General features: G+C 38.0%; 1 protein-coding gene across 1 annotated transcript in view; it reads left to right on the top strand.

Moving 5' to 3' along the window:
* The window catches only part of Trmt11 (tRNA methyltransferase 11 homolog), a gene marked incomplete at its 3' end in the record, with an annotated part of 36,725 nt that extends 15,078 nt beyond the window's left edge, over positions 1-21,647 (top strand). The window contains 5 exon segments of the mRNA XM_008846553.1: positions 4,086-4,166; positions 6,981-7,145; positions 8,397-8,469; positions 9,081-9,212; positions 21,527-21,647. Coding sequence (XP_008844775.1) covers positions 4,086-4,166; positions 6,981-7,145; positions 8,397-8,469; positions 9,081-9,212; positions 21,527-21,647 — 572 coding nt within the window.
* Between the last annotated feature and the right edge of the window lie 1,751 nt (positions 21,648-23,398).

The raw sequence follows: 23,398 nt of genomic DNA, 5'->3' as shown, positions 1-23,398 counted from the left end.
TGGCCTTAATGTCACAGAGATCCACCTGCCTCTGCCTCTGCCTTTGCCCTCTGAGTACTGGGATTAAAGTCATGTGCATCACACCCAGCCTTAACTGTTTTTCTTAATTCAAGTACGTATAATCCCTTTTAAAGTTGAAATGTAAGCCATTTCTCAAATGCATTGCCAGTAAACTGCTTAAGGCTTGTGATTTTTCTTAAGGTTATAGAGTAAGGTAGAAATCTTTTCCTGCCTACATAGCTTTCCTTTTTCTTTTGGGCAGTTTGCTGCTGCTGTTTAGAATGGCATGAGACAGAGAAACACACTGTTTTTAACAAATATATTGGTTCTCACATTGATCACTTTAAAAGATGTTATATTGTCTTCATTTTCCAAGTGGGGAAGGGACATTCTATTGGGTGATCTCTCCTTAGTTAGGAAGGATTGCTGTTCTGATGTGAGTATAGCTAAAAGAATGTTTAATGTGAATATGTAGAACACCTTTGCTGGTGTAGCCCTGCCTGGGACGTGGTATAAAACTGAATTGCGAGCAATTGTTATTTACTGGATGTATAGCTTTACTTAATTTGTTTAGTAACAAAATTTGCTTCTGTTGATCTGATTGGTACATGAGTAAACTTTGTTACTATAACACAATGCCTGAAATAATTAATTTACAGAGAGAAAGGCTTGATTTTGCCTCATAGTTTTAGGTGGGCAGACCCATTGCTTCTAGGCTCTTGGTTGGGGTATCAGAAGACAATGGTGGGGAAACATGCAGAACTAACTGCTTATCCCATAGCAAAGAAGCAGAAGAGGAAAGGTCTGGGGTTCTACAATCCTCATTAGTCCCATTCACCAGAAGACCTCCTTTAAAGCCTCACATCCTATCTCTGATAGAGCCACCATGAGGACCGAGGCTTTTAACATATTCATGTGTGGGGGACATGTAACATCTAAATTATACCAGTAAACTAGTGTAATGTGAGCGAATGCTTTTTTTCTTCAATCAATATTGACCCCAAAGGAGGTGGTGTAGCATAAAGAGTATAGTGTGAGTTTAAAATAGTTTCTCTCCCAATAAGGTGACTTTGGACAAGATATCTTGTCTAGATCATAGTTCTATCATTTGTAAATTGGCCATAGGATTATGTTGTGAGGATTAAGGGAGGTAATGTATGTATATAATCTTAGGATATTATTTGAAACATGGCAAACATTCAGTGGACTGTTATCATTTTTAAATTGTAACATTGTAAAGAATTTAGATACTTTTTTTAGTGGAAGATATTAGAAAAAGGTAATGCTAAATGATGAAGATGAAGAGTTTGACCATGAACTCATTTTCTAATCCCATCTGACTAATTTCCAAAATATTCATAAATTACTACTGTTGCAGCAGGAGGGGAATTGAGGCTTAAATCTTCAAATTTCTAAGTTTCTGATTAAAATGATTGGCATGAGTGTATGCACATTGGTTTCTTCGGTGCCTGCCATGAAGCCATAGAGTTGATTCCTTCTGTCCCTTCTCTCAACTGAGTCACTTCTAGTTGTAAGATGCACTCAGGAGACCTCTGTTTCCCTGCCTTGCCGAGCTTCAGACGATTCACAGGTGTAAGGAGAAGAGTATAGCCCCTTTTGAATTTGTTATTGGGAGATGATAGCTATAGGATCCAGATGTTAGGGATTAGGAGACTGGGGCAGAAAAGAGTAGATCTTGATGGGGCCTCACAGTATTTCCTGCTTTATATTTTTCATAGTTCTTTGTAGCTTACTTTTCCTGAATCTTATAGTTTCTCTAGTAGTATTGCTATTTTAAACAGTGTATTATTGCTCAGACTGTTGGTTAATTTGAGTTCCTTTTTCAAAAGGATAAAATAAATGCAGTAAAAAATAGTTGCAGCAGTATTACCAGCTTTTTTTTCTTTTCTCCCTTTGTTTTAGCAAAACCAAAGCCTAGTCTCACATTTCCTCACATTTTCAAAGCTTTCCACTTAGTCCTCTAAAGATGAAACTCAAATTAATCTATATATATGGAATAAATTCCACTTGTGTTCTTTTGCCTGTAAGATACCACCCTAACCTTAAAATGGTTATTGTTTAATTCATGAGGAATTGAAACATGGAGTTGCTAGTCTAGATCACATATGTGGTATTAAAAGTTAAAAGTTTTAAAAGGCACAAAGTTAGCAGTGAGTCTAACAGATTATTCATCTCCTTTCAGCAGTGTTCTGTAAAGTGAGTCTTCTCAAAACTCACTCTAAGCAAATGGATAAGGTTCTGTTTAAGGAAGCACAGGAAAGCTTTTCTGTTACCCTTGACAACTAGTTCTTCTAGGTGAGTATCTGCCTTGATTGGCAGAATTGTAGTAATTCCTCATGAATTGGGTGAGGTGACTTTGTGAGTTACCACAAGCCATCACATAACCATACCATTTCCTAAGTATGGACTCTTCCATTTCTAGAGAAAGAGTTATGAGGTCTTTCACGCTATCTCTCACACAGATGCTTCAGTAGTTGGTGGAAGAGGACCTAGGTTTTGGTTTCTGCTGGACTAAAAGTACAACATTTTTCTTCTTCAAGGGATCCAATAGAAGACTACTTAGTGTGTTTTTATGAACAAAGTAATAAAAGTTTTAAAGTAATCATCCCAGACTATTTTTTAAATGGCTGTAGATAGAACATCATTAATGTGCAGATCTTCACCCTCTGGAGGCATTACCCATCTTAATTTTGGAGGTTAAATTTCAAAGGGTGGCGTATGCCTTTAATCCCAGCACTTGGGAGGCAGAGGCAGGTAGATCTTTGTGAGTTTGAGGCCAGCCTGGTCTACATAGTGAGTTCCAGGACAGCTGGGGCTACAAAGGAAACCCTGTCTCAAAAAAAAAAAAAAAAAAAAAAAATTCAAAGGGCAGCAAGAAAGATCCCTAGTTTTTACCCCTGTCAAAAACTGTGCTTACTTTTTAGTCTAAGAGTATATTTGTCATTTCTGCTTCACTGACAGCATTTTATGTTGTAGTTAATTAGGACTTGATCAAACACTAAAAATATTTAAATATGAATACATAAAAAGATACAGCTTACTGAAAAGTAAAATTATTAGCATTTAACTTTGTGGTTCTTTTTTCCTTAAAAATTTAAACATTTTTTAAAATTTGAGTTTTATTATTTTTTAAGGTTTATGTTTATCATTTTAAATTATGTATATGTGTATATGTCTGTATGTGGGTACCTGCATATGAGTACAGGTACCTCCTTACAGAGACCAGAGATGTCAGATCTCCTGGAACTGGAGTTATAAGCAGCTGTGAATTGCCTGATGTGAATGCTGGGAACCTAACCTGGGTTCTCTGCAAGAGCAGTATGTGCTCTCTTAACTGCTGAGCCATTCTTCCAGCCCTTAGTTTCATTATTTTTAATTATTAGGACTTTTCTTTATTTTTGAATTAGTTAGAGTCATTAAATTACTTAGTCTGGTTAAATTATTTTGAGACATTATTTTTACCCTATACTGATTAAATAGAAAAATAATAGTATTAATTGATTTGGGTATTTTGGGTAACTTACTCAGAAATTCATGTTTACAGCTTATACCAAGAGATAATTACTTAATTGATTTGAGACATGACAACATTTTAAAACAGGACAAATTTAACTTGTAAAATTTAATATTGCACATATGAATTATGCTCTCTTTAGTAGTTTGGAACTTTGAAGTCCAGTTATCAGAATTTATTTTAGTCTACACATTTGCAGATTTACATGTCCACTTTTAAGAAAGGAGCAATATACTTTTGAATAAACTTTTTAAGATAACATGAAAATGTCTAAATATACATTATTTTGATCAAAAAAAAAATAATGTTCCCTAAGAGGTGTTTTGTGACGTGACGATGGCTGGGTGTGCCTTAATTCCCTGCGTTGTGGCCAATCTAGTGAGTTCAGCTCAGGGATTATGTTTTCAGTTACTACATTTGACTAGGATTGGTGTTGTTCCAGGGTATGCTGCCTGCAGCTAGTTTATAAGGCTGGATCAAATTAAATTAGGAAAGGAACACTAGTCTGGGATTTTCTGGGTAACAGATCTTAATTGTGTGATTTTTCCAGGTGGCCTCCTGATAGCATCTGCTCATTTTGGTGCATATGTCTGTGGGACGGACATAGACTACAACACAGTGCATGGCCTGGGTGAGTAGAACTTGCGGTATTGAAGTCTTTGCTGTTGAACTAAATGGGCCTTAAAATAATAAAGTAGCTTTATAGACATTTTAATATAATTTTATTTATTTTTACCACAAAATTTCATTGAGTATCTGCATTTTATGAAGTGATTCAGTATATGCAAAATGATATAGAGGCACACAAAGACAAGAGACAAACCCTCCTCCAAGAAGGATTTGTAGTCTTAATAAGAGGTTTAAAAGAAAAAGGCAAACTCTAAGGTTGTGAACCCCAGGATTGGGAGGGAAAAAAAAGAAAAAGATGAAGTAGTCATTTTGCAGTCAGCAAGTACATGCTAAGAAACCATATGTAGTTTAAGATTATCACTATTGTAACTAACTGAAGCATATTTGAAACACTTAAGGTGACAGTAAGTTTAAAAATTCTGCCTTTAAGTGAGGGTAACTTGAGACAAGAATATGCTTTTTTTTGTGGCGATTATGGAAAACATCTTAAAAATTTTAAATTTAGTGATTTAATGTGAGTTTGGATAGAGCTGAGTCAAACTAAAAATGTATATTCCTTATAGGTGAATGGTATTAAATATCATGTTTTGTTCATGCTTTGGAAATTGTTTGTCTCTGTATTAATACTCCACTATTATAATGTGAGTCAGCTCTTTACTTCACCCAATTTAGGTTAAAAGTGAGAATTTATTATATTTTGTTTTCCTGAAGCAAATAGATATAGTGTACTGATGGCCTGTTTCCTACCTTGACTATAAGGAACTTAGTAATACTTAGAAAAAATGAGTTGTATTTAATGGTTTTTGTAAATGAGCTAACTAGAAAAGGATATTCTTGTTTACATTATGTTAGAATAAGCAATGTGCTAAGACCTATTCTAGTTTGTTGTTGATAGAAGCAATATATTTCCTTCAAGGAAATTATCTCCTATAGAGTTTTTTTTGAAATTTTATTTATTAAAGTTTGAAAAGTTATTTAATAGCCTTCAGTCTACTGGAGTAGAACTCTGATTAAAGAGAGGGTTCTCAGAGCTTATCTAAGATGCTGCTAGGTATGTGCTCTGTTTCTTGTATTTCTAATCTCTTAGATTGTATTCCAAAATATTCTCATGTATCTCCTATTTTGAAAGTACAAAACCTTTTCTGTGAGTCAGGAGGGATCCTGTAGTGCCTTTTTGGTTTCTTCCATTCCTTTCTTTTGCCCCAGTTGTCGCCTGAGACTTCACATTTTTGTTGTCTCCTCTCTCATTGCTCACTCTTTCATCTGCTTAGGATTTTCTAGCTACTGAGCCTGTTGTTTCTGGCAGCAGAAACCCCTGCTAAGGCCACAGAGCTGCGATGTTTGGCCTGTTGCCTTTCATAAGCCTCCCTTGCTCTCCTAGGGAGCGTTCTCATTGGGTGGTAGTTCTTTTCCTCTCACTGTTTTATCTTAGTCTCTTTAAGACTCTGTGGTTTTCTTTCATCTCTGTGTATTATTTTTCTCCAGGCATTCATCTTTGATCCATGTTTTTGTCACACTGAATGTTGTTTGGAGTCATGTCATCCTTCTTTTGATTTTTAAGTTTTGTTTTTATTGTAAATTTGATCATAATACTGAAGTATATAAATATATAAGAATAATTACATACATAAGCTCTTATATCGCTAGGTTAAAGGAATTGTATTTACACAGATTCAACTTGTTTATATACTGATAACTCCCAAGTGTATGAGTTTTTCAGCTGAATATCCCTTTCTGAATGTTGTGCAAGTACCTCTAGATATATCATGACTATATACCTCAAATTTTACCCCTAAGCTTACTTTTTTTTTTTTTTTTTTTTTTCTGTCTGGTGTCTCTGATCTAATCATAGGCCTCATCATCCATTTTTATTTATTTATTTATTTTTGGTCTTTTATTGAGAGAGGGTCTCCCTAAAGCCCCAGGTGGCCTGGAACTCACTATGTAGACCAGGCTAGCCCTAAACTCACAGATATCTACCTGCCTCTGCCTCTGCCTCCCAAGTGCTGAGATTAAAGTCATGTGCCACCACGCACAGCTCATCATCCATTGATGTCTCCTAAAACTCTAAGCTTTTGAATTTCTTCCACACTCTCTCAACACTCACTTTGACTTTTCATCAGTAATGTTTGCATTTTTCTTGCCTTTCTCCATGGTCAAAGCTGCTGTATTTTCTGAGTCAGCATTCTTCATTTCCTTTTCATTATCTGATCAAACTTAGTTTCTACATGGGGCTGTTTACTGCTGTAGGAAAGGACCACATTCTTCTGTTACATATCCTACTGGTGAATCCTGTATATTTAGAAAATGCTGACTGTTTTCAAATAGTTTTACTTCAGAAGTCACAGAACAAGGTCAGTTAGGTAGCAATACTGTTCAAAATATATTTTTTTAATAAGTTGAAATCATGGTTTAATTGTATGCATACAATTAAGATTACATACAAGGGGCAGGAGAGATGGCTCAGTGATAAAGAGCACTGGCTGCTCTTCCAGAGGACTGGGGTTTCATTTCTAGCACTCACATGGAAACTAACAACCATCCCCAACTCCAGTTCCAGGGGAACCAGCGGCCTCTTCTGGTCTCCACAGGCATTGCATACATAAGTGCATTTACATACCAAAACCACTTATACACATTAAATGAATAAATAAATAAATTAATTAATTAATAAATAGAATACAAATGAAAGCACAGTCTATCTGAGTAAGTGTGGATTTACATGAGTAAAATAGTATTTTCGGCTAAACTAAAGAAAATAAGAATGGTCTGTTTGGTCAGATAACTTTCTACTTTCTTTTTTTTTTCCCTTTAGGAAAGGCTACTAGGAAAAACCAGAAATGGAGAGGACCAGATGAGAACATCAGGGCAAATCTTCGTCAGTATGGTTTAGAGAAGTATTACCTTGATGTCTTGGTTTCGGATGCATCTAAACCTTCCTGGAGGAAGGGAACATACTTTGATGCAATCATCACTGATCGTAAGTTTATTTTTATATAAAAGTAAGAGGGGGATCAATACATACATGAAATGCACGCTTGTACCAGAATTCCTCCAGCACTCAACTTCCTCACATGGGAAAGATTAAAAAAAAAAAGAAAAAAAGAATCTAAGGCCAGTTGCTAATTTAATTATGATTTTATTATTTTGTCTTAACAAATATATTAATTTCCCATTTTTATTTATATCCATAAATAATAATTTGTCATTCCCTTTTAATTTTTTTGAGGTATGTTTTTTGTTGATTGTGATTAGTCATTAGTATATCAATAGAGCTAAAATGTCGTAAGTACTGTATCAATCTCAAAAAAGAGTTTCAGCATCATTTCTCTGTTAGGTAAACCTTTGTGGCTTTTTTTTTGTACTTGTTTTTCCTGGCATAGCTTTTCTAGACTTGAAGGAAATTTCAAATTATATGAACCTCTGGGTTTGTGAATCTGTTAGCTTTAGAAAAGTACATGAGAGCTTAGGTTTTTTGCCTCATGAAGTCTTAGACTTTTGAGGCAGCCTGTGTAAACAGATCTGCCTTTTCAATAGGATTGAAAATAAATATATAAATAGTGCCGAGTTAAGACCTGCTATCTCAGCCCTTTTTTGTTCTTTGGTAAGTTAGGTGGCTTCAAATCCAACAGAAAAAAAGTTACCAAGGCATTAAGGTGACATTGTAAATATACATTATGAAAATTGAATGACCTTTTATAAATTTATTTTCTCTCCTGATATATTTACTAATACAAAATGCATGATATTTTTCCCAGTGAACTTGACAGAAAGTTGGGGTACCTGTGGTTTTTTACCCCTATACTTTAGTGTGAATTTCCTAACAATAAAGATAGTACCATGGCCACAGTGCAGCTATCAATTTTAGTAAATTGATATAGTACAGTTTGTCATGCAGTTTTTTCAGGTGACTCACTAATATTTATGGACTATTTTCTTTTCCTTGAATATATGATCCACTTCAGAGCCAAGTATCCTATTTAGTACTGTTATCTCTTGGGCTCCATTAATTAAAATACTTCATAGACTTACTGTGACTTTATTTATAACATTGACATTTTGGAAGACATACTTGTGCTCCCTTAGCTTTTTACCTTATGTATTTTTGGGTGGAATGATGCATAAGTGATATTTTTGTCCTTCTCTGTCTGTGACATCTGAAGGCACTTGATGTCTCTGTCCCTCATTGGTGATTGGGTGACTTTTGTCTATTTGTGTTTTTTCTTTCTAGCTCCATATGGTATTAGAGAATCTACAAGAAGAACAGGCTCACAGAAGGAAATACCAAAGGGAATAGAAAAATGGTAAGTGAAATTAAATGTAACTGTGGCATTGCTCTGATATCTGAATAAACAGCCTGACTCTTTAGTTATAAGAGTGGGCCCAATCTCAGAGGGCACCTGTTCCTCTAGATGTCTTTTGGACCTATGCTGCTGAGTCAGGCCTCATCCATAATTTTTATTCAAAACCAGCTTCAACTGGGGAACCATAAGCTGGGACCAACCCTTTTCTTATCAGACACTCTTGCCTTTTCATCCTTTGGCCTAAAACATCTCATATAATGTCAAGCATTCTTCTCAGTCTTCATTGTTTTCAGTGAAGATGTGTTGCCTTTCAGTGCTTTGATTTATTAATTCTTAAGCATACCCACATTCATTTGCTATCTTGGGTGGAGCAACAAACTGAGGTTCCAAGGGATCAGGGACAGGTACCCAGGTCACTAGAGCACATGGCTCAGTGAGTTTGTTTGCAATAGCTTTTTGGTTGCAAGGTTAATTAAACATTGTAGATTCTGCCCATTTTTTTATAAGTCGTTCCTATGTGTAATGAGTTTCTACTTTGAAACACTTATTTATAATTATTTTATGCAACCTTAAATATTTTACTGATTTTGAAATATTTTGTTCTTTGTTAGTCCAGAAAGCCATGTTCCTGTTTCCTTGAGTTATCACCTGAGTGATATGTTTTTTGACCTGTTAAACTTTGCAGCAGAGACCCTCATATTGGGTGGAAGACTAGTTTATTGGCTACCTGTGTATACGCCAGAGTATGTATATGTAATCTTTATTTTTAGTATCATTTTCTTACAATGTTTGCATGTCTTAAGAATCCTTTTTTCTTATCTCTTTATTAGGTATCTTTATATTTAGTATTTATTGGTAGCCTTTGTTTACTTACATATATGTAAAAAATAGTCCCCTTTTATTAATTGGATTCTTTTGACCTATTTATAACAGATATAGGCAAACCACAGCCTGTGGGCCAGATATGATTCTCAACCTGTTTTCATAAGGTACTTTAGTTAAGACTGACTTTTAAAAAAAAATTTATTTATTGTTTTTATTTTACGTGTATGCGTGTATTGCCTGCATGTAGGTAAGTGCTCCCATGTTGTGCAATGCGGAGGTCAGAAGAGGCTGTTGGATCCCCTGGGACTGGAGTTACGGACAGTTGTTAGCTGCCATGTGGGTGCTGGGATTTGAACCCAGGAGCTAAGACTGACTTTTACATTAAAAAAATAAATAAAGCAATAGCAACAAAACCTCACAAAAGAATATGTGACAGAAAGCCAGACGAGGTAATATGTGCTTTTAATGACAGCACTTGGAAGTTAGCAATCGGAGGATCAGAGTTCAAAGTCAGCTATAGCTACAAAGTAAGTTAGAGGTCATCTGGGCTACATGAGACCTTGTCTTTTTTAAAAAAAATGGAAAAGAAAGAAAAGAATATTTAACAGAAATACATGTAGACCATAAAATCTAAAATATTTGTTTTGGGCCTTTGCATGAAAAGTTTGCCAACCCTATTGTTTACCACTTATCTCAGTGTCTGGTATATTCCTAGATGTGCAGTACCTGTTAACCAGTCTGTAGACGTATGCCATTTTTAGCCGTTCGCTGGTAAGAGTTGAGAGATGCATTAGTATTCTTTCTACCCCTGTTCTGCCATGTTCCATGAGCCTTAGGTATTAGAGGTTCTGTTGTAGCTGTGTCACTTAGGCCTGGGCGTCTCACAGAAACTTATTCTCTGTATTTGAGCAGTTGTGGAACTCTGTAGTAGCCTCCATCTATTGCAAAAAGAAGCTTCTTTGGCGTGGTGAATAGTATCCTTGTCTGTAAATATAAGGATCCATATTTAGCATATAGTAAGAAATTACATTTGTCTAGGCGTTTGACAAACATAGGGTTTTCTCTAAGATCTGTGATCTCTCCAGCCATGTGTATTTGGCAGTATTTACAGTACCATACATGAGTTCCCTCCCACTGAATAGGCTTTAAGTCCAATTAGATAGCTGTTGCTTATCCCCAAGATAAAAGTGCCACTACTGCACCAATAGAGATAGTTAGCTATGATGGTCATTGTAATTAATGGACTTTAAAGCTGGGGTTGGGCTATTGGTTTTTCCCCCTGTAGTAGTTTGCATAGTATCCTCTAGAACTATGAGAGCTAGTCTTCAGGGAGGAAGCTTCCAGGTCAGTTCCAGCTCCATTGCTTCAAGTCCTGTGTCCGAAGTATGTCCTGTCTTCAGTCATAGGGTCTTACTTTCAAGTTCTGGGAGGCAATCCAGGACTGTGGCAATAGCCTTTGTTATTTTGAGACTCTTGAACTACCTTGACCAACAACTCGAAGGGAGGTTTCTCCTGTCAGGCACTGTGTTTCTTGTTACATAACCTTCAGCTATATACATATACTTGTGTACAGATATTGTATGTATATTTTTCAGTGGGCTTTTGAACTGATACATTTCCCTCTGATTTTTCACATCACTTAAGCATCTCTCTCTCTGTATCTAACCCTCCCTTTTCCTTCCTCAAAGATAAGATATTTGAACAAGATGAGGTGTTAGGAGACCTGAAGAGATGGTTTAGTGGGTAAAGGTACCTGCTGCCAAGCCTGATGGTCTAGTGATCTAAGTTCAGTCCCTGGGACCCACACGGTAGAAGGAAAGAACTGATTCCCTCAGGTTGTTCTCTGACCTTCATATGTTTATGACATGCACATGCACACACACACATAAATAAAATATTTTTTAAAGTCTTAGATTTAAAGGACAGTATTAAGCTTAAGGTTTAGCTATTTCTTCAGTCTGCCATAGAAATTAAAAAAAAAGGTTACTTTTTTTTTTGTCTTTTTGAGACAGGGTCTCCTTGTAGTCCCAGCTGTTCTAGTATTCATTATGTAGACCAGGCTGGCCTTGAACTCACAAAGATCCACCTACTTCTGCCTCCTGAGTGCTGGGATTAAAGGTATGTGCCACCACGCCTGGCAGATTGATTTCTTATCTTTACTGATGCACTTGTTCAAAAGCACTTTAAAGTAGTGGTAGCAAGGGTAGCTGGGCATTTGGAAGCTGTGCAGCTATGGTTTATTTTATAGACCTTGTATTTGGAGTGATTTGGCCTACCTTTAGTCATACATTTGTCTATCAGCCAGTAAGACAGTGCTCATACCTTTATTACTTAATACATATACCTAGATATCTTAATACTAGTTTTATGCTTTTTTCAAATGATAATCTAAGTTAGCTTCTTCATTTCAGAAATCAGGAAAATTAATTACAAGTAGTATGAGTTGTATAAACCTAAAAGCTGTCCAGCCAATTGCTTTTCTTTTTAAAATATTTTAATTATTATTTTTATTTTATTTGTATGAGTGTATTGCCTGCATGTATGTGAGTGCACCCGTGTTGTGCAATGCCACGGAGGTCAGAAGAGGGCTTCGGATTCCCCTGGAACTGGAGCTAAGGACAGATTGTAGCTGCCATGTGGGTGCTGGGAATTGAACCCAGGTCCTCTGCAAGAACAGTGTTCTTAACTGCTGAGCCATCTCTCCACCCTGCAATTGCTTTTCTTAAACTCACTGTGTAGGTTCTCATACATGGTCTGTGCAGTGATAGGTAGGAATTTATTAATGTTTCAGAGAGGAGAATCATTCTTCATTTCTATGCAAAAATAGTTGCTGCCCTAAACAAAGTATTTTATAAAATATCCTCGTTTCCCCTCTTGGAAAGTGTAAAGCCTTTCTGTCAGTCCTTTTAGGGCCTCTAGCTACCATTTTGTTTTCTTTTGTGTGTTTGTGCGTCTGTGTGTACACACGTGCTGAACACTGCTTAAGAAACTAGTATTCACTTTCTATGTCTTCTTAGTTCTTTTTCTTCTGCCTGTGACAGAAAGAAAGCCACTGCCTTTTGCTTTCATTCAAGTTATAGAGCTAAAAAAAAATTCCTCTGAAAGTTAAAAAATAGTTACAGTATGGTACAAAAGTGCTGATCATTGCCCTCATGTACATTTTCCAAACACTTAACATATCCCTTTCTCTACTCTTGTCTATACCCATTATCCCCCAGTCTCGCTCCTATTTTTGTTTTTGAGACAGGATCTCATGTAGCTCAGGCTAGTCTTAATTTATGTTGCCAAGGATGGCCTTGAAGTCCTGATCTTCCCACTTGTATTACCTGAGAGCTGGGATTACTGGTGTGTACCACCATACTTGGCTAAGTCATCTCTTTTGAACCCATGTGAAAAGCTGTGAGTAAATGCTCTATTCGACCTCTGTGTACCCTGTTTTATTTTTCTCCCATCAACTATGCAAGCCTGGCAATAAGCATTGGTAACAGCAATGCTTTCTGTTCATTCAAGGATACCATTCAGATCTTACCAGTTTCAATTCTTTCAGAAAAACACACTGTCTTATCTTTTCAGTTTCCTCAAGTCTGGAACGTTTCCTCAGTGTTTCTTTATCTTTGATGTCCTTGACAGCTTTATAGTGTTTGTGATGCATGTTCTGGGGTTTGACCCTCAGCCAGGGCTCATCTAATATTGTCTCCATGACCAGACTGAAGCAGTGCTTTCTTGGTGGAAATATCACAAAATACTTTTGTGATGTTGGTACCAGTCACCTCTATTGATCATCTTAACCTTGATAACCTGGCCATATTGTTTTGAAAATAACCCACAACCCACTATTGCTATTAACTGCCTAGCATTTGACAGCATTATCTCTGGATTTCTAATCTCAAACAACATTCCCCCTGTAAATACCCCAGTAATGACAATACCATAAAACTTAAAATGAACCACTTTAATTATCACCACCCTCGGACTTACTCATCACAGTAGAACTTAATAACATAACATTCTACCTAAAATCCAAATTTACCTCCCCATCCTACAACTTTTCTCCTCCAAGCCATTATTGCCCCTTTACATTAGTGTTATATGGGACAGATCCAAAAATTACACCAGTATCTTGTTCTCTAATGAACTACTACTACTCACATTGATGACCTTGGCTTTTTGTTTTTTACAAACACCACTCCCATACCCTGATTGGTGGCAGATGGTAAGTTTTATATTCCATCATTCCATATACATTTTTTAAACCTGCATTCTGCAAGGAAGAGTTTGCTCTTCTTCCTCATTTATTTATAGTGGTATGTAATCATGGATTCTATATTCATTGGATTGTTATTCATTTTCAGATGGAGTTCTCTCTCTCCTACAGCCAGGATATGTAGTGTGGTATCATCAACAATAGGCTCTTACCATTTAGTTCTGGCAGATAAACAGTATCAGTAACAAAAGCCTATCTTGTGTGGAGGGCCTGTGGGGCCCCCTTGGCCAACAATAAGGTTCGATGACCTTATGACTTCTGGGAATTTCTTTTCCAGCTCATACAATATGCCTTTGTTCGAAATCATTAACCATTGTTTTATGTTTATAGGTAGACTATTGTAGACTTTTCAGTCCTTATCAGGTTTCATCTATACCTTGTCCAACCATAAAACACCCAAGAATATCACAGCACGCCCGGCCACTGCAATGGACTTGACTTGCTAACCTCCCTCTGTAGGTGTGCTTGCATGCCTTTCGGATTTACATCTTCAGAATACCCAGAGGTTACTCTATAATGAGACCTTTTTACAAAGTGTGGATAGGCTCTCTTGAGGGCCCATTGCAGTCCATTACAATCAAGTGCCCATTGGTTTCAGTATCAGCAGCTGAAAGTGTAAAAAAGTTAGCAGGATTCAGTATAGCACAAAAAGATTCCATTGCTTATATCAGTTTTTTTCTCAACAGAGCAATGTTCAGGACAACATGCATGGGAGGCACTACTTTAAGATCTCTTGTCGTAGTCATTCTTTGTAATAGACTGCATTGGGCCTTCAAGAATACCTCGCTGATCTGCCTGGCCTGAGGCTAAGGGTGTGTGTGTGGGGGGCTCTACCTTCCTTGCTGTGACTAAAGCAACTGGTTATCATAGTCCTGACTGGCTTTGAGCCTGTACTGCTTTTATTTGCTGTCTCCATTGACTACAACTGGCTGCTGAAGGGTCCCAACCTAGCTGAACAATTCCTTTCCCTGGGAGAAAAATGTACAAAGCATACTCTGAGAAATAATTGCCCACCCCTAGACAAGCTCAATTCTTTTCACCTACACTACAATATTTCTGTATCCATCCACTGATGCCCATTGGTCCTGGTGCTTCTGGGTTCCAGCAGGAATCAAGATGTACCTGCGCCCAGCATCCACCCAAGCCCAAATAGTCTGCAGTTCAGCATCTGGCTTCCAGTTGCTTTGTTCTCGTCTGTAGGCCACCATGGCTATCCTGTTAGAGAACTGGCTCTAAGTGTTCCTCCTCTACAAAATCTCCCTCCTCCATAGCAGCTGTTGTAATGGGAATCACTGCTATTTCCCTGTTACAAACTCCAGCAGTGAACTACTGTTCAGGCTTGAGGGCCTTCTGGAAGTTCCTAAGCACAGCATTTGCGTTTCTGTCAGATTTTCTTTGGAAACTCCCAGCTTGACACAGATAGTGCCACATGTGCTTTCAAGTGACCTCGATAGGCCCTAATTGTCTTATTTTTCTCTTCTTAACCCCTCTTGATTGCTTTAGCACTTTATGAGCCTAACCAGTATGACAGCCTAAGTCACTAAGACCCTCCAGAGCCTCTCCTACCTTGTAAAGATTATGACATGCTCTGGAGCTCAGCAAAACCACATACTAGTCCCAACATCTCTGCTAGATTGACTAACTTCTTAACTTCCCAGTGAACACGTCCTAGCCTGCTTGCTGAACTGAACATAACATACCTCTTCTCTCATGCCCAGTTCTCTTATCATTTTTACCTTGTTTCCTCTCTCCTCACTGATTTTTACCTTCCAAGTTTTGTGTGCCAGGAGGGGCTAATTAGTACGGATCTAATTTATGCTCTTCCTTACATTTCCCATCAGCTATAAGAAATGGCAAGGCAATGCCTCCATCTCATCCTCTTCTTTATTCAGTTTACTTTCAAATCAGTGACTAACATGGGAGATGCTACCCACCTGTCCATTTGCCCCTTTATGTGGGCAAGTTATTTCTGGGCAGACAGCTGAGCATTGGTTGTATGTATTTTCACCCATAGCAGCTGAATGGAACGTATGTCATAGCTTCTTTACAAGATATATGCACTACTTTTAGGGATTGCAGTGTGTTCTCTGTTCTTCCAGCCATTCTGGAGATGTACCTATACTCCCTTAATAGGGCACATTCATCAAGGAGGCATATTACCCCATAAGACATGAAAGAAGATGGCTTTGCCAAGATTTGCCCTGCAGACCTTCTACCCTAACTTTCCCTCTAGAAGACAGTTCTGTTTCCTGTCACCCATAGTGACCAATAGCAAGAGCACATGCCATCCCATACTACATGGAGGACATTCTGTACTACATGGATAATGGCAGCCATAGTAGAATTTCCTGCACGAATGGTTCACCATAGGTGGCTTAGCTTTAACTGTCTTACCACCTGTAGCAGGGACAACAGCTTCTCCCCAACTCATCTTTTGTTCTGTCATGTTCCTGTTTATGTGACAAGTATTATGTTAACTTTTCCTGGGACATCGTGAACAAATGTCTGTTCATCCCAGATAGAACCACAGAAATGATTCTACCTGTCTAGCTTAGTGGGGTAATCTTAACACACTTGATGTTGTGAGGGTTCTTCTGGATTGTTGAGTGAACCTTTTTTTTTTTTTTTTAAATTTTTATGTGTATGCATGTATTGCCTGCATGTAGGTATGTGCACCCATGTCATGCAATGCCCGCGGAGGACAGAAGAGGCTGTTGGCTCCCCTGGAACCGGAGTTACAGACAGTTGTTAGCTGCCATGTGGATGCTGGGATCCAAACCCAGGTCTTCTGCAAGAACAGCCAGTGTTCTTAACCGCTGAGCCATCTCTCCAGCCTCCGAGTGAACTTTTTTTTTTTCTGAGAAAACAAACGTCTCTTTGCCCAGATAGGGTGGCAATGACATACCAAACAAACATACCAAACAAACCATTCCATGAATGTCTGAATGGTGAAAACACTGAGTTTAATTACAGTTACTTATAGGACATGGGCAACTTATGGGCATTTACTCTCCTAATGGACTTGTACCTTGAGAGTTATTTTCAGATCATCTGCTACTTATTATTAGACCTTTATGTCTCTTTTCTTTATACTATGGTGAATGCTAAAATTATGTTACACTGGTGTTATTTGTGGGTTATTATATCAACTTTTACCTGAAAATGACCCTGATCATCTGTGATTGAAGCAGAGCATAGATTTGTCTTATTGTCAGAGTTGCAAAGCTACGGAATGAACGTAGTTGTTTCCTCAGGTCCCACCAATTCAAAGAACTTTGTTACCTAATTTCATTATGCCAATTAACTCTTAAGCTGACTAGAAACTTTCTTTGCAAAAGATGACCTTTAATAGCAATGTGGCTGCTAACGTTAGTGGTAAAAGTGATGACAGCACCAGTGAGATGACTCAGCTAGGTAGGGTGTTGGTTGTCTAGACCTGGCAACCTGAGTGATCCCCAGGACCCACATAGTAGGAAGGTACTGACTCCTATAAGTTGTCCTTTGACTTCCACATGTGTGCTGTGGACTTCATACACATACACGTATTAATAAAAATAATAAAAGAAAATACATATATCATGAACATTATATTATACCCCATAGGCCTATAATTTGTCACTTAAAAGTAAAACTAGGGGCTGGAGACATGGCTCAGCAGTTAAGTGTGCTTGCTGTTCTTTGAGAAGACCTGAGTGTTGTTCTCAGCAACCCACATTGTGCGATTTACACTGGCCTCTGCTTCTAGCTTTGGAGATCTTGAACCCTTCTCTGTCCCTCTGAAGGTGCCCCTACACAGGTCAGATGAACACACGCACACAGACACATACATTTAAAAAAAATGAAAATAGGCCAGGCGTGGTGGCGTACGCCTTTAAACCCAGCACTCAGGAGGCAGAAGCAGGCGGATCTCTGTGAGTTCAAGGCCAGCCTGGTCAACATGAGTTCCAGGATAGCTGGGGCTACAGGGAGACCGTGCCTCAAAAAGACCAAAAAAAAAAAAAAAAAAAAAAAAAAAAAAAAAAAAAAAAAAAAAAAAAAGCGGCAAGCGAAAAAAAAAAAAAAAAAAAAAAAAAAAAAAAAAAAAGAAAAGAAAAGTAAAAAAATAAATAAATGATGGCCAAGAAGTTTAGTAACATGTCCCAAGAAAGATTTGGAAATAAATTGTAATTTAGTCAGTAAAGTTTATGGTGGCTTGTATCAGTGAAGAAGACATCTTTTTCATCTTTATCTAAGAAACAGGAAAGAATGATGCTTTAAACTGTTCAGCATGTTCCAGTGAATCCAAAATGTTTCAAGTGGCAGGTAAAACTGATGACATTTGGAGAGCAATTGAAACTTGAAGATTTACAAGGAAATGAGTGACTATGGAAACTGATATGTGGAAACACTAGGGGCCCATGCACATAACTATTTTTGTCTTTCTTAAAGTTGGAATGTAATTTGTATTCATGAAACTCCCTCTGTAAACTGTTCACTTCTGTGGTTTGTAGTATAGCCACAAAGTTGTGCAACCATCACCACTGTAAACATTTCCTCATCCTCAGAAGAAACCTAGTTTGTATTAGCAATCACTGTTCCTTTTGCCTCTACCAACCACTAAACTTATCTCTGTGCATTTTCCAATTTTGGCTGATTTAAGTTTTAAATAGGTAACTTAAGATATAGGGGAATAGTAAACAGTCCATTGGTATGAAATACTAGTAAATAGTGAAGATTTTTAAGCTGCTATTTAAATTATTTTCAGTATGGTATTTTGAAAATAGATTTTTCAGTTGATTAGGTCATTAATATACAGTTGGACCTCCACATCTGTGGTTTCTACATCTGGATTCAGCCAAACTTGGATGAGAAATAGAATTCAGCCTATGACAGTTGCTTCTCTACTGAACTCAGACTTTATTCTTGCTAGTCTCTAAATAGTACAGTATAACAGGTAGCATTTATATTGGATTAGGTATTCTAAATAATCTAGAGGTTATTTAAATAATGTAGGAGATGATACATAGGTTATGTACACATCTTTCATCATTTTAAAGAATCCATGGATTGTGCTATGAGTATGTGTGTTGGGGGGAGGGGGGATTATGCCTAGAACCAGTCTACAAATTCAGAGAGAGAGAGAGAGAGAGAGAGAGAGAGAGAGAGAGAACTGCAATAAATTAGTGATCAGAATGATCACCCAAATGATGTTTCTTTATGTTTAAAATCAAAGATCTACCTAAAAGACAGTATAAGGTATACAAATGTGCTTATATTTGGTTAAACCAGATGCTATGGTTTGTGTCTACTCAGTCCTGCTACAAAGAAAGCTAGTTGCTGGTAATTCTAGTTTAGCACTATAACATCCATGTCACCAATGTTACTTACAAGTATATTACTTTTGGGCATTTGCGTTTGATTCATAAATTTTATTTAGTTAAAATTTTTATTTAGTTTTATAAGGGACGTAAGCATGAGGAACTTGCATTGGTTTATGTTTGTGCATATTTAATTGGCACTTAAAAAATATCTGAGTCAGTGTCAATAGAAAATGGAAGTTTCTTATTTCTTTAAAAAGTTGCATTCCTGGGCTGGAGAGATGGCTCAGCAGTTAAGAACACTGGTCGTTCTTACAGAAGACCTGGGTTCAAATCCCAGCACCCACATGGCAGCTAACAGCTGCCTGTAACCCCAGTCCCAGGGGACCCGACAGCATCTTCCGACCTCTGTGGGCATTGCACGATACAGGTGCACTTACCTACATGCAGGCAATACACACATGCACGTTAAAAAAATAAATAAATAAAAGTTGCATTCCTGCATAGAAGGATTGGACTGTGAAGCCAACCTGAGCTATATGATGGAAAGTGAGATTCTTCCTTAAAGGGGGTTGAGGGAGGTAGAGAATGATACATTCCCAAGTTTAACAAAAACACTGTTTTGGATATCAGTGGATCTTGCTGTTTGTAAGCTTAAGTTCACAGCTATATCTTCTTTCTGTTTTTGAAAATTAGTCTCAGTTATGATATAGAACTTATTTGTCTCAAATATTTGCTATGAAGACTCCAAATTTGAAACTAATTTTATAAAGAAGTACATTATTTCTGGCTATAGAGTAAGCTTAAAAACCCGGTTTTAAGAACCCAAAGCCCCCCCCCCCCCGCCAACACACACATACCCATAGCACAATCCATGGATTCATTAAAATGGTGAGAGATGTGCACATAACCTGTGTACCATCTCCTACATTAAACAATCTCTAGATTATTTAGAATACCTAATCCAATATAAATGATACCTGTTATACTGTACTGTTTAGAGACTAGCAAGAATAAAGTCTTGAGTTCAGCACAGAAGCAAGGTAGACTGAAATGGTCACAAGTTCCCTAAGGAAGAGAGACAGAAAGACTTCAAGAGAATTCCCTCCACTGATAATAGAGTGAAGTGCAGCATGAACGTTGCTTGGTGAGTGAGTGATGAAAGCTCTGAGCCTGTGATTGAGGCAGTGAGGGAGAGCTCGTTGAAGGTCAGAGAGACAGAAAAGTGCTTAACAGTGGTGATAAAGATGATGTTGACACACTGGACTGCTAGCTGGAGTCGGTTCTTCCTCTGTACCTTTCCCATTTTGAATCAGGACTTCAAGATTACCCATATGATAAGTGTGCAGAGACTGTTCAGAAAGGCATAAATATTTGCAAAGGGAAGACTGCTTGTCAGTATCTGAAGGTGCTCGTACATAGGGGGACCCTTTCCTGCTCCACTGATGTATTCTCCAGCTCTGTCTCCTTTTCTGTCACTGGCTTCTTCTGCCAGGTTCTTTCTTTAAAAAAAAAAAAAAAATTTATTGAGAATTTCATATAGGCATATAAGCATATAAGGTGTTTTGATCAAATCCATGCCCACTCCCTCCCCCCCAACTTTTCCCTCCCATATCTCCCTATCACTTTTTTCTGATAACTTCATGTACTCCTTCTTTTTCCAAATGGGGCTTTTTGCTACTCTAACATTCCCTCCTCTGAAGAAGTAACCCTAAAATCTTTTAAGAATTAGATAAGAGCTCCCCAAATACTTTCAACATTTTTGGCCTTTGGAACAGAGTATATTGTTAAGAGGCCCAGGGACATTTTGACTTTTAGTCAAGAAACTGGCTACTTTCCTTGGGGTCTTTTTACACTAATTGCCTAGCCAATTCCTACCTCCTATTCTTATCACACCATCCTCTGAGGAGGTTACCCAGCTTGCAGGTAGGGAATCAGGATGCAGACCGCTCTGGCTTCTTCCATGCTGGACAGGGACACAGGGTGATTCTGCCAGGTTCTTAACTATGGCATCACTCTCCTGCTTTCTAAGTCTTACTATCTCTGCTCATGTGGCGCATTTTGTACAGTAACGCACTCCACCACTCAAGTGTGATAGCTTCAGTTTTCTTTCCTGGCTAGCACAAGCAGGGAACTCATATAATCTATGATATAATCTATATTGTTTATTTACAAATTTAATAGCAGTCTCAAGATGTCTTTAACATATTTCAGGGGCACTTCATTTTGTAGGGGGAAGAATGTGTTATTGTAGACTTAATACCTTGAGAATTTGTAAAAATCCCCAGAAGAAATCAAAGGATTGAATGTCAAGGGCTTGTTGTGGAGTATACATCTGTCTGTCTGATCTGTTCCTGTAGGATCCTTAGGGTGGAATCATCATCTTATTTTGTGGTTTGCTTGGTACTCTTCAATAGAGCACACTTGTATATCCTTCCTCTCTCCCTCCCTTCTCTTCTTCCCTTTCACTGTACTTTGTCTCACTCCATCCCTGCCTTCAAAGGATAAAATAGTGAACTATATTTCTTGGTAGAGGTACTATTAAAAAACTTGACTTTTAACATACAGGTAGGTTACTTATGGGTTGTATGGACACCATATCAGCCTCCCACAATGACTATGTGTGGACTGTGTATGTGAGTGTTCCTAACTGTCACCTTTCTTTCTTCAGATACACTGAAGAGATGGTACCCTGGCACCCTTGCCTGAAACTCATTAGCAATTGTGAGCAGAAGCTTTCTAGTCATACATCAAGGCGCTTGATCACGATGGAAAAGGTGAAAGAATTTGAGGTAAATCACCCAAGTGTTTTTAGTATAAATTCTGGAAGAATCTAGTTTTCCTGAAACAGGATTTTAATGTTAGCCATGGTTTTAAAAGTGGTATGGATGAGTTCAGAAAGAAACAGGTTGAAGAACTTTGTGACATTTGGTTGGAGGGTAGGAGTAGGCTAGAGAAGTCGAGTCCGTGAGTTGAGATTCTCCCTGACTTCTAGGCATTATTTGATGTCCTTGTTTCAAAAGCAGAACCTTCTCATTGCAGACTTCACATTTTTTTTCCACTTATTGAACCGTGTGTGTGTTTGTGTGTGTGTTTGTGTGTGTGTGTGTGTGTGTGTGTGCACGCCACTGTGCACATGTGGAAGTCAGAGGACAGCTTGTTGGAGCCTGTTCTTTCCTTCTACCATTTGATCTTGGGGATTGAACTCAGGTCATCAGGCTCGGTGGCAAGTGCCTTTATCTACTGAGCTACCTCTTTAACTGAATTGCAGTTTTTAATGAAGATAATTAAAATTTTTTTTTAAAATTTTATGTGTCTGAGTGTATTGCCCGCATCTGTGTAAGTCCACCCATGTCATGCAATGCCCGTGGAGGTCAGAAGAAGGCATTGGATACCCTGGAACTGGAGTTAGGACAGTTGTTAGCTGCCATGTGGGTGCTGGGAACAGAACTCAGGTCCTCTGAAAGAGCAGCCAGCACTCTTAACCACTGAGCCATCTCTCTAGCCTGGTAATGTTCTTCGTATGAGGGAGAAAGTACATTTTCCCCATCTGTTAGGGCCAGTGCTAGTGCTCGTACTCATTCATTCTCATATTCTGCTACATTTAAGTTTGAGAAAGAGAAGCTTTAATAGCATTTGTTACTTTGTATGCAGATTAGAATTGATATGAACAGCACTTATAATGAAGCTTCAGTAAAGCTGCAGATGACCCTTTGGCTGTACTTCTCTGGACTGACAGGCTCTCCCAAATGCTCTGGCAGTTGGAATGAGTTCTGTCTTTGTGGGGCAACCAGGACAGGGTGGTGGTGTCACACCCTTCTCTGCTCTACATTGGATTATCATCTAATTCATATCTTCTGGATTTTTCACAGTAGTAAACACACACACACACACACACACACACACACAGATCTTTCAGTCTTTCACAGTAGTAAACACACACACACCCTTTCTGTATCCTGCTGTGGTTACTAGAACAATTACCTGTTTATCAAGAATTAGTCATATTGTTCATAGAGCTGTTTATTTCAGGTAGTGATGTTATGGTAATTTGTAATCTACTTAAATACTTGTTAGACAAGTGAAGTATGAGTGTAAGAATAGAGTTATCATTGAGTGCTTTAGAAGACTAGACAAAGTGAGCTGCTCAGAAATCTGACTTGAGGACCAGCAAGATGGCTTAGTGGGCAAAGGTACTTGCCACCAAGCCTGATGATCTGCGTTGATCCCTGGGACTCACATGGTAGAAGGAGAGACCCAGCTCCCACCAGTTGCCCTCTGACTTCTGTGTGTACCCTGGAATGTACTTCTCCTACCACCACTAAATAAATGAATAAGTATACAAATAAATACAATAAAAAATTTTTAATAGAAAGATTTAAGTGGGAGTGGACTGGGAAAAGTGATCACAGTTCGGTTTTTTGACTCAGTTTGCTTTGTAAGAGACTTAAGTTCTTGATTTATTTAATGGAAGATAAAAGTGGGAATATAGCTGGAATCCTGTCTTACAGTGAAGAACTCCACAGAACTTCTGGACAAGCCA

This window comes from Nannospalax galili, unplaced genomic scaffold, assembly GCF_000622305.1.
Source record: "Nannospalax galili isolate Female #2095 unplaced genomic scaffold, S.galili_v1.0 scaffold1543, whole genome shotgun sequence".
Lineage (NCBI taxonomy): Eukaryota > Metazoa > Chordata > Mammalia > Rodentia > Spalacidae > Nannospalax > Nannospalax galili.
The sequence above is the reverse complement of the archived record's forward strand: the minus strand, read 5'-3'. Positions and strand labels throughout refer to the sequence as shown.